Source organism: Atractosteus spatula, chromosome 14, assembly GCF_055471065.1.
Source record: "Atractosteus spatula isolate fAtrSpa1 chromosome 14, fAtrSpa1.hap1, whole genome shotgun sequence".
In the NCBI taxonomy this organism is placed as follows: Eukaryota; Metazoa; Chordata; class Actinopteri; order Semionotiformes; family Lepisosteidae; genus Atractosteus; species Atractosteus spatula.
Genome location: NC_142719.1, coordinates 10,604,915 through 10,617,222, shown reverse-complemented (window position 1 = coordinate 10,617,222; position 12,308 = coordinate 10,604,915). Strand labels below are relative to the sequence as shown.

Here is a 12,308-nt window from a genome sequence, read left to right as displayed (position 1 = left end):
GACAAAAATTACAAATTGGTGGTTTATGCCACAATATACAATATGTTTTTGTCAAGTGTTTTATGTCATGACGCTTGCATTTGTACCCCAAAACACTTGGAAATCTGTGTAGTTTCTAAATATAATTGGCAATGATAACCGCTCCTTTTTACTGTCTGGTTTCTATTGCGGTACTTAAAAGCAGAACATTTTTTTTCCAGCCGCTTTTCTTAATTCAGATTCTGTTTCTAAAACTTAATTGCGTTTAACAGCAATGTAAAATACAAATAGTATCATCTACCACGGAGGTGGCAGTGGACTCTTCGTGGTGCGGTGGCTCTGTAGCTAAGGATCTGCGCCTGTGGCTGGAAGGTTGCCGGTTTATATCCCGCGACCGGCAGAAAAATCCTATTCCGTTCGGATCCTGAACAAGGCCCTTAACCCCTAACTGCTCCAGGGGCGCTCTGACTCCAAGCTTCCCTTCCTGTCTATATCTCCTGGAGAGCAAGCTGGGGTGTGCGAAAAGACAAAACCCTAATAAAAGAAATTGTATATGGTCAGTAAAGTGGTCAATTACTTGTCAAATACTCACAGGCAGTTAACCGAGATAATTTGACTGCTTGATTAGGCCGTTGACACACTGTAATGAGCACCGCAGCTAAATACCTACATCATAAACCACCAACAAACATTTCCATGCCTTTGCTACAAAGAACCTTGCAGCACAAATTCCAACATCCTATAAGCTTACGTAGTAATAATAATAATAATAATAAACTTTATTTTATATAGCGCCTTTAAAGGTGACTTCTCAAAGTGCTTTACAGAATGACAACAACAATAAATAAAAAGAATACACAAGATAAAACACAATTTCAATATACAGAGGAGACCGTGGATGGTGGTACTAGGAAAAGCAGAGGGGTGAAGAATGGAACCAGTTAAGTAAAGGCTTTTCTAAAGAAGAAGGTTTTGAAGGAGTTTAGAGAAGGTGACTCTCTGAAATCCTTGGGCAGAGAGTTCCAGAGCTTGGGGACATAACAGGAGAAGGCCCTGTCACCCATACAATGTAGACTGCTTGGGGGACAGTAAGGAGACCAGAATAAGAAGAGCGAAGGTTGTGAGGTGGGGAGTAGAGCGATAATAGTTCAGACAGGTACTGAGGTGCCAAGCCATGCAGAGCCTTATAGGTGAGCATGAGGATTTTAAAGTCTACACGGAATTTGACCGGAAGCCAGTGCAAGGACTCCAGGATAGGAGTAATGTGAGCACTTGCACTAGACCTGGTCAGGATTCTGGCTGCTGAATTTTGGACATACTGCAGTTTGTTCAAAGTAGATTTAGATACCCCAGCGAGTAGAGCATTACAGTAGTCAATTCGAAAGAACACAAATGTGTTGATCAGCTGTCCATGCAGCTACATACAGTGTCCATTCAGCTTTTCTGTATAACAGATAGGCGTTTCAACCAATACACAGCTGCTCTACTTTTGGTTCCGGGGTGAGAGTCCGTCTATCGGACTCTAGGGGGAGGCGGCGGGGCGGGTGAAAAATAACAACCTCTAAATATTATCCAATCAGAATCGTTAGTCACCGGAAGTTCTTTCTGCGGATGCTCGCCGCGTTTGTGTTGTTGGGTGCTCTTGGATGTGGTTCGGAGTTTAGCTATTTAGCTGAAAAGGCAACGGTTGTATCGACATATTCATTCGAAAGTAACGTTTTGATTCGAAATTGAGTAAAAAGAAATGATAGAGCAGAAGAAGAGGAAGGGAGTTGGGCCAACGGAGATGGCTCTGGTTCCGACGAACAAGAGACCAAGAAATGAGCTGGTTGCCGCGGCTCAGTCCCAGCAGCTCATGCAGATGGTAGGAACTAAAAATACGTTGGCTGAATAATGCGTATAGTTCACTTTATTTTACCGAGCTCTTTGTGTTCTGCGAATTATAGCCTAAACAACACCAACTTGCTATTTACATTCGAGATATGGATGTTTTGACACGCTGTACTGTTTTAAATTGAGTTCCGCCTCTTCTTTATATATTTTCAAAATCGAAGCACTGTTATTTGTGTTTGAAATCCAAATTTAAATTTATTAGTTTGTGATCTGATCATTACATCCTGCTTGTGAAATGTTAATTTATTCTTTGTTTTATGTTATTTTTAAAATCGGGCGCAATTATCAACGGCAAAGATTGCAACGCCGAGTCTTCAAAGAAGAAGATGCGAAGGTTGTGACAGCAAGATGTAGTTTATCGAGCACTCAGGTCCATACACAGAAAGGCTAGTCTTAATTCTATCTGGGAAAGTTTGTTTTGCCCTGTTTTTAGTTTAAAGATCATATTTGTTAATGAGAAATCTAAAACATATCTGTACAAGTACATGTTTAGAAAACTTTTTGGAATTGGGGAAGGTGTTCAGATGTATATGAAATCGTTTGCTGAACACAGGATTGTGAATGCAAAACCCTCTCGTCTTAAAGACAGTCCTGCTCAACTGGAGCTGATTAGATTTGATAGTGTTGTTTGTATGAACTTCTGCCCTGAATATCATGGCTAATCTGATTCTGTACACTCTTGTCTGTGTAATCACAGGGGCCCCCACGAAGTTCCAGTTTGCAGGCTCCTATCATGCTTCTCAGTGGCCATGAGGGAGAGGTCTACTGCTGCAAGTTTCACCCCAATGGGGCCACGCTGGCATCCGCAGGCTACGACAGGCTGATCTGTGAGTACTTGTGATCGGTTTCTTTTCCTGAGGTAATAAAAACGCATGTAGTAGTTCAGGTGGGTAGCTGCATCAGCATGCGTAGGCTGCAAAGGAACAAGTAATAGGTTTATTCCATGCTGGGAAAAAAAGAAGAAAGAAAACAACGTTTCGGCCGTGGAGCCTTCTTCAGGTGTGAGCAAAACACATGTATGTTTGGTGTGTTGTGATAGGAGTAGAAGCAAAAGGAAACTTAGACTGTGTGGCCAGCCTCTGTTCCCCAGACCCCTAAAACAATTCTTTACAAAGTATGAGAGCGTATGACTTCACTGTTGTGTTTCTTAGGAAAGACTCGATTGAATACGATTCGTTCAAGGAATTTGAAAATCTCTTCATTTTTTTTTGAAGAAGCAGCGGTTGCATGTCCTTAGGGGTTCAGTACCCAAGATCATTTTAAAAAGTGTGTACAGAACATTCTCGGGCTTAATCTAGTTTTCTGCTATTTTTGCTTTCAGTGCTATGGAGTGTTTATGGGGATTGTGACAATTACGCCACTCTGAAAGGCCACAGCGGAGCGGTCATGGAGTTGCATTATAACACAGATGGCAGGTAATGTATACATACCTAAATTGTTTGATTTCTACAAAGGTTCTCCTTAGTTAAATAAGAAGATTGTGTTCATATTAATGGGTTTTTTATTCCTAAACTTTATGCAGTATAATTCCTCTACTTTTCAACAGTACTTTCTAGGTCCTTCTGTGTTGCATACTGTATGCTTAGTTGAGAGCTTATCATTGCTTTGAATCTAAGCAATCTAGCCTGGCAACATCTCACACATTGGACACCAAAGCTGTGTACTTTAAACAGTAGTTGATCAGCTGACTGCTGTGTGATTCTGGATTTTAACTTTATTTATAAGATTTTAAGGGGCAGTAGTACACAGAATCAGATTATTCACATTAACCTGTATCATCATTGTACTTTCAGCATTCCTTTGGTTCTGTTAACATTTCTAGACTGGACACCTCACAGAAATCCTTTAAAAAGACAGTATTATAGTGCAAAATAGACCTGAAATGTGCCCGAGTTTCATAATCCTGTATAGCTGGGTTGTGGGTGGAATAGCAGGGGGCGGTGTGCCATAATGATTCCCAGAAAGACAGATGCACAAACACAGCCATAACAGTGCTCTTTATCTGTAGTGCAAGACAAAACAGCCAGAGCTCACCATACACAGCATGCAGTATAGGTTTGATACAAACCCACATAGAAACACAGAGTTTAAAAGCCCAGCCCTTCTTCGAGCTTTAGCTAAACGTCTGTTTTCTCCTGTAAATCTGGCAGCTAAGCTGCTTACAAGCTACAAAGCAAATCTCTCTCTCTCCCAAAGTCTTTCCCAAAAATAATCTCTGTTCCAAAATTTATTCTTGTCTTTAAAAACTTTTATCACTCCAGTGGCCGGTCCTTCAGTCACCTCCTTCTCCTTCTGATGTGGGTTGTGTAGGATTCCCTGCTCTCCTTCTACACAGCAGAGGCAGATGGCCAACCTGGAAGCATCAGATTCCTGGTTTTAAATGTCACCAACCAATTGTCTTGCTCTGATTGGTCAAGTGATTGAAGATGGCAGTTCATTCCCCACATAACCCTCACTCCACAGCATTCTGGGGAATGTGGTTCAGACAAGAATCTCCACCCTGTCTGTACTTACCGCCCTTTTACAGACAGCAATGAGTAGCTTGACAGATTGTACAGAAGCGTTCAGAAGGCACAAAACTGAGATATCAGAGTAGGATGAAGGACCTGAAAGCTGCTCTTTTTAATGTTCTTAACATGCACCACTTCTCATTGCAAGCACCGCTTTTGCTCTGCAGCTTGCTCTTCTCAGCATCCACAGACAAGACAGTGGCCGTGTGGGACAGCGAGACAGGGGAGCGGATCAAGAGGCTGAAAGGGCACACGTCATTCGTGAACTCCTGTTACCCAGCCAGACGAGGGCCGCAGGTGGTCTGCACGGGCAGCGATGATGGCACAGTTAAAGTAAGTGTTTCAAGTTCCCTTGTGTGCTTTTCAACATTTGGAGATTCTTAGAAATGAAAGTTGTAGTTTGATATGGAGAACTATTAAAAAAAAAGGCTTGTGTCTCAATGGAGAACTCTGCCTTTTCCCTTTAGATGTCACATTGTTACATGCAGAGTAAAAAATGAAGGGTGTGAGCTTGATTTTACTTGGCATTGAATGTTATTGTTTATTTGATCTTTTTAAATTCAGAAGGTCACAATTTTGAATGTGTGTGGTCTGGATTGAAGAAAGATCTTATCTGTCACAGAGCACTGTTGTCTTACTGTGCATGTGGTTCCAACTCCTTTGGAACAGTCTCCTAGGATGGGGGTTTCCGACATGGCCTCTGGAGAGCCTCAGTCCAGTATATTTTGTAATTTCCCCTGAATCTTGAATACAAGTGGTTGGACAGTCTCGTGAATTATTCTGGAATTAAAAAAGGTATTTTAACTAAGCATCCCTGGCCCTTGACACTTAAAAGGTATTTGGTGGGTTTTTGTTATATCCAGATGAATCTAATCTAAGCACAGTTAAATTGGTCTTTGCTGATTTAGTTAAGGTTTTTAAGTCAAATTCTGTTTTTTTTAAAAAAAGAGGCCTTAAATGCAAATCTTTAATTTATCTTTGTAGCTTTGGGACATTCGGAAGAAGGCAGCTGTGCACACATTCCAGAACACGTACCAGGTCCTGGCTGTCACCTTCAATGACACCAGCGACCAGATCATCTCAGGAGGGATTGACAATGACATTAAGGTGAGTGTCTGCCTGTCAGTCCTCTGCTTATTTGGCTGGACACTTGAAGTCGAGCATGTGCATCTCAGCGTGGTCTTGAAGTTATATTGTAACGAACGCTCCAGGTTCTGTCAGCAGCGTGGGGAATAACAGGCTCACTGACAGTTGTATTGCCAGTTTCATTACAGTGGGGTGTGCTAATCAGGCACAGGAGAAAGTGCAGGCTGGACACAGGGGAGGGATTCACGTTGTCAAATTTAGCTGATTACTATAATTTTGTGATCCCTTTTGTTTGTTTTTAGTTGATCAACATTATTTTAATTAACCTAATGCCAATGCATTAGTACTGTAATTATCCTATAAAGCAGGGTTATGTTTTTAACCATACATACTGTATACTGTAGTCCATTATGCAGCGGTGTAGGGGTTGATTTGCTTATATGTAAATCTGGCTGGTGCCCTAATTAAAACGAATGCTTTGCCAATGTCCTTGAACAGGTGTGGGACCTGCGGCAGAACAAGCTGATATACACCATGCAGGGACACGGGGACTCTCTGACTGGCCTGAGTCTCAGCTCGGAAGGCTCCTACCTGCTCTCCAACTCCATGGACAACACAGGTAAGCACTCGCTAGGCCTTGAGGTTGGTGGCTAGTTGCAGTTCTAATTAAGTAGCATTGGTGGGTAAAAGGCCAGTGATCCTTGTTTAGTTGCATTTACATTTATAATTTAAATGGGACGTGTGGAGATCACACACTCCTTATGATGAAAGAATGATGAGCTCTTATAAACGACTGCACATGTAGATGGGCTATTTGAGGTTCATCCAGCACCATCAGTTAATAGGTCTAATTGAAGCAACAGGCATGCGTGATGGTAAAGGAGGGGCCAGAATTGCACATTCAGAACTATCTTTCTTTATTATATTGCTTCTCTTTTAGTTCGAGTCTGGGATGTCCGCCCATTCGCACCAAAGGAAAGGTGTGTGAAGATATTCCAAGGAAATGTTCATAACTTTGAAAAGGTAACTTTGCTGCTTTTTTCCCTGTTCTTTTCCCATCTCTGGTGTATCTGAATTGAGGAAGACAGATGGGAAGGGGGCGTGTTTTTAAAGTGAAAATATTAAAAAGCCAGCCTTTGTCCATTTATCAGGAGGTAATGAATTGGGAAGCTTAATTAAAATTAAATTCATCCAAAGATCTGTAGAAAGATACACATTTTATAAATGGATTATAGTGTACAATATATATTGTCCACATGGGCCATAATCTAACATTGCTTATTTTATTGTTTTATTGAACTTGGGCTGTTTGTTTTAGGGTGTTACGTGGTTGAAAGTTGTTAATAAAAAGTGTTCATTTTTTTTCCCCTTCATCAGAATCTTTTGAGGTGCTCATGGTCCCCTGATGGAAGCAAGATTGCCGCAGGCTCAGCAGACAGGTAAGGTGTCGGAGGTACTGAGCAGTGAACTTAGATCTAAATGTTACCAGAAAATGAGTTGTATAGCACAGCAGCCTGACCCACTACAGGGCTGAAAAGATGTAGATCCTGGCCGTGTTACAGAAGTGACATCCCCCCTCCCCCTCCTTGAAAACTTGAAAACCAGACAGCATAGGTTTCTCCTGCTTTAGACAACCTGGTCTTTGCTGTGTCCACTCTGAGCCCGCGAGAGACTGTGATCAAATCGCAGCTGGGGCAGAGTTGAGCCCATCACACATGACCCTGTGTTAGAATTGCTCACAGCTAGAGCCTGCTGTGCGGTTTGTCCCTGCTGTCAAAGTGGTTCGTCTGTCCTTGACAGGCCAACTTCTTTTACATGTTCTGATCTCTTTACCAGTCTCGCTCTTGGTCACATTTATTTGTGCTCTTCATATTTTATTATGGATTTGATCACCGCCATCGTATGCCAGTTTTATAATTTTCTTATTTTAATTAAGCTTGCAAAACAATTTGATCTTTGTTGAAGAGCCTGTGCAAATGCATCAGTTGCATTTCTTACTTTTGTGTTGTCCAAAGATTTTTCTTATGGTGGAAATACACAAAAACAATTGCAAATGGCACAAAGAAAGCCATTTTTGTTCCTCTCATGTTGCTAGTATTTTATTATTCAACCAATACCTCAGTAGCATCTTAGTTTCTAAAGAATCCCATTCAGTGAGCTTCCACAACATGGCCTGGGTTTTGTTTCTAAGCCACCATATTATTTTGTGTATAGAAATGCCTTTTCTGTCCTACAAGCACCTATACTTCGCTGTGCTCTAAGGGATCACCACTTGAGATAATGTGCTCCCACTAGATGGAGCTGTTTAGGGGGTGAAGGGCTTTAGAATTCCCATGCGTAAATAACATGTTTTTTGGTAGAGATTCTACTTAAATGGGTCATAATAGGGTATAGTAACGGCTACACTGTTGTAAGGATTACCCAATTTGTTTCTGAGTTGTTAATTAGGATTAAAGCATAATTTACTCAGTAGCTCAGGCCAGTTCATTGCATATTGTTTATATTGTCTGGTATTGCTCTGCACTGTGGGCCATATATTTGAAACAGTTAATGACTTAAATTCATTATGAATCAGTAGATTTAGTTTCTTAAATTCTGGGAGAGAAATGGTGGATTATCATGTGGAGGTTTTACGCTACTTAAGGCAAATTGTAGTTTTGTTGAGTTTTCTATTGGAGTTTTCTTATCTAATGGGCTGTATGTAGCTTACTGCTGGAGTATTTTATGTTTTTTGTGGGTTCTGAGTGCTATTTTGCTGGTGTGGGGGATTTGAGCCATAAAATATTGTTACCACATTTGTGCAAATCAGACACTGATTGCACATAAATGTTCAGTGTGGTCTGAATCCACTCCATTACAATACTGTGAATACAGTATAACTGGTGCTGGAATTGCTGTAATTGAAACCTTATGTGGTGGCACTGAAGTGCAGTAGTTAGCATTGCTTCCTTGCAGCTCTGAGACCCTGGGTTCATATCCAGACCTGGTGGGCTATCTGCATGGAGATTGTATGCTCTCCCCATGTTTGCATAGTTTCCTTACCACATTCCAAAGATATTAGTAGGTTAATTGGCTTCCGGGAAATTCGCACTGGTGTGAATGTGTGTGTTTGTGTCTGTGTGTGCCCTGTGATGGACCGGCGTCCTGTCCATCATGGGCTGTTGCTTGCTGGGATTGGCTCAGGCTCCCCCATGACCCTGAATTGAGAGAAGTGGTTAGGAAATGGAAAAAAAATGAAAACTTGTGTAGCTTTCATTTATCTCCTCACCTTTTGCAGTCTAATCAATATCATGTTATTAGGTTCAGGCCTAAATATTGATAACTGAGTCCATAAACATAGAAAGCCCTATGCTAATAGAATAATTCCAATCAATGCTTGCAATGCTTTATTTTGGAATTGTGTATTTGTGAGTTCTTATCTCAAAGTAGATGTGGTTAATGTCTCTTAACCAAGCTGTATGCACGGATCTAGCACTTTGTCAGTGCCAGTGTAGTGAAATGAAGGCCCATATCAAGTGACTCATGCCTTGCACGTTGCAGGTTTGTGTATGTGTGGGACACCACTTCCCGGAGAATCCTGTACAAGCTGCCTGGTCATGCTGGCTCTGTCAACGAAGTGGTCTTCCACCCCGAGGAGCCCGTTGGTAAGAGTTGTGTGCAGTATGCACTTTTCTCTCTGGTCATGCCATAGCACGGACAGACTCCACTGACGATGGGTATATATTGTCGAGATTTATGTAAAAACACCTGTAACCCCACATGCCAAAATGTTTTTGGGACTTTGGTGGAAAATTCAGGCTAGTGCATACATGTTCCCAATAATATTGCTGCTGTACAGATAGGATGGTGACGTAACTTTTATTATGGGTTTACAGTACTTCACATGATGTACAGGTTAAGGTATCGAGCCTGCAGTGCCCTAGGTGTGAACATCCCCTTCTGTGTATTGCCATTATAAGTTTCCAGGGTTCTGGAATTTCTCCAGTTTTTGTAATTAAACAAACATTAAACAAAATCCTTTTAATGTGCTGTAAAATTCCCTCACTGAAACTTTGTGCTTTTAGAATCTGCAAAATTGTTCTTAATTTTTCTTTTTTTAATAGATCAGTTTATTTTATTTCAGAGTTGTTCAGTGTTACTTGGCTTCCACTTGGAGTATTCAGCATATATTTGGTATACTCCTACTTGGCGTGTTCCTCATTATTGAAGACTTGGGTGTAGTAGTTATTGATTATTATGATGTCATTTTCCCACACATAATTCTTGATGTACTGAACCTCCCCTTATCCTACAGGAATGTTGCAAAAGGCATTTTGGGTTTAGATTTTGCACCATTGCAGCAGCAGCTTCTGGAATTCTGCTTCTTTTGCTGTTAAACAATGGTGTGATAAGGGGTCTCTTTGACTATGGATTAATAAAAATTAAAATGTAGCTTCACAAAAGATGAGCAATGTGTTTTCATCCTACATATGTGTAGTAAATAGCGTGTTTGGGTCTGAGTTCCCTTAACAACACTGGATAGACACAAAAACAAGCCTCCATGCCTTTGTTATCACAAGCATTACTGTTAGGGGAACAATGCTTTTTTAGTTGAGATCAATAAAGACTAACTTCAGACAGAAACGAAAGAGATTAAGCCAAACTCATCTTATCTTTTCCTTTGATGCAGTTCTTTCGGGGTCAAGTGACAAGCGGCTGTACATGGGAGAGATCCAGTAGAGGACGCAGGGAAATCAACACCTTGTTTCTGCTTTGGAGTCGAACCACTCAACCTCATTGAATAACTTGGCCAGGCATGTCTCTAGTGCTGCCCTGGGATACGTGCTTTCTACAATCAAGCAACATAGCTTATATCATGCCAGCAAAACGGTCTTTAGACTGGCTTCGCTGGAATTTACACCCCCTGCACAGTCATGAGGATAATCCAAACAGAAGTTGACCCCTTTTGTAAAATAATTTCTGTTGTGAAGGCTGCCACAGAGCGCATAGGAAACTTGTATGATTTTCCCCGAAAGTATTTTAAGAGGTATTTTAAATAACAGCCTGTAATAACGGGCAGGCAGGATTCTGGATTCCAAAACTTGAATGATAGCAGTCTTTAATCACATGAACAGTCTATTCCTGTATTATAAAGTGGAAGAGATTGAAAAACGATGTTTACTGTCATATGCCTTACAGTTAGGTGGCATGTGATGCGAGTTAACTGGAACAGAGTGTTACATGGTTTCGTTCAAGCTGTCTGAAGGTGGCTCCAGTTAATTCCCCACTGTGTGCATTGTGACTACCAATGTTTCCTGTCGATACGTAAACACTGTCAAACTGTATTTTATGTGAAATGACAGTCATTTCAATTTAAAAATTAAAAGAATGGAATTCATATGAAAAAAATGTTTTTGATTATCTGCTATTTTGATGTTCCAGAATATCCTGGGAAAACAAGCCTTCCTCAAGAAGGTTGAAGTGTTTACCTTATGGAAAGACTATAAATATTGATAATCCCATGTCATTTTCCACTTCTAACTTATTCGATGTTTTATGGAAGATGACCTGGCATCATTTTGTGCTTTGGTCTGCATAGCCATAACTCACCGACAAGTCAGAAGACCGCAGATGTGATACTAGGTCATGATCTTATCCAGTCGTCTTTGCATATTTCTTAAAAATTGACTTCTAATAACAATATTCTGCAAGAGTCATGCAGGGTTAAAGCAAAAAGATTAATGTTTTTTTAAATAGTGTGTAATGAATTACCCTCAAGTCTTAATAAGCATATTGTAGGAAAACACAGTACATGGTGAGAAAATAATGCATACTGGTAAATGTTATGCCAGTGTCTTTATACAAGTTAGTCTGTGCTTTATACAAACAAAAATACCCTTTGGTCATTTGTCATTAGCATTTCTGTACCACAGGTAAGTTTTTTTACAACAGAACAGTGTACAGTGTATGGGCATTTTTAATTTTAAATCCCCCCCCAAAGAAAAGAAAATATTGCTTACATTCAGCGATGTAAACATTTTTAAGTAATTGGTAATGTTTTGACTGGCCCAGTGTCATTATTTGACTCGAGCACTGTGTTGCATGCTGGAAACCACAGCGGTAAGGGAATGCAAACTACATGTGTCCTTTTTCCTGAAAGAAACTGGTAAAAGTCCTCGTTTTACTGTGGGGAGAAATGAAGATCCCACTGGAACTGCAGATTCCTTATGTCTTGTCTGCTCTGAAACCAATAAAGTCTGTAGGCTGTGTGGCAGGCACAGGGGAAATTGTATTTGCTGTTTGGTGGATTAAATCATTTTAAAATCTCTAAAATGCCACAAAGCTGTGAGAACCACCCTTTGTACCACAAGGAAATGTTTTTATTGTGAATTTTTTAAAATAAACTTTTTTATCTAAGTGCTTGGGCCCTTATTTTACACCAGGGTCTTAATTCTCTTACCGTTTGTGTCATAGACTGATGAAGTGCATATCTCTGACCTCAACCATATCAGTAATTCCTGATGAAGAAACCCCTCATATTGTCTTTGTGAAAACAAAACTCCTTATTGAAGGACTGTGGTGTTGGTAGATGTGTTAATTAGAGAAGCCCTCTGCTAAGGTGTCCCAGGAATTGCCCTTTTTCTGAGGATGTGATTTTGAGAAATCTGGAGCAGGGAAAAAGCAGCAGGAAAAAGAGGAAAAGAGTACCAGTTCTTAGTAGTTACATGAGGCTACCACTTAAAGCAATATATATCGAGACTGGCCCATAATTAAAATCGGTAGCACTTACCATATGTGTGTGCTGTTTTTGTCTTTATCTGAGTATTTAAAAGGTAACTGCAAAAGTAGCTGTGCAGGATA

The 12,308-nt window shown here is 40.5% G+C and overlaps 1 protein-coding gene across 1 annotated transcript; it reads left to right on the top strand.

Moving 5' to 3' along the window:
• Nucleotides 1–1,570: 1,570 nt before the first annotated feature.
• Nucleotides 1,571–11,864, top strand: snrnp40 (small nuclear ribonucleoprotein 40 (U5)). The gene is made up of 10 exons (XM_088932706.1): nt 1,571–1,843; nt 2,570–2,699; nt 3,194–3,287; nt 4,550–4,715; nt 5,367–5,489; nt 5,967–6,087; nt 6,409–6,491; nt 6,846–6,907; nt 9,009–9,112; nt 10,138–11,864. The coding sequence occupies exons 1-10, from the start codon at nt 1,724–1,726 to the stop codon at nt 10,185–10,187; spliced, it is 1,053 nt and encodes a 350-aa protein (XP_088788832.1). The 5' UTR covers nt 1,571–1,723; the 3' UTR covers nt 10,188–11,864.
• Nucleotides 11,865–12,308: the final 444 nt, after the last annotated feature.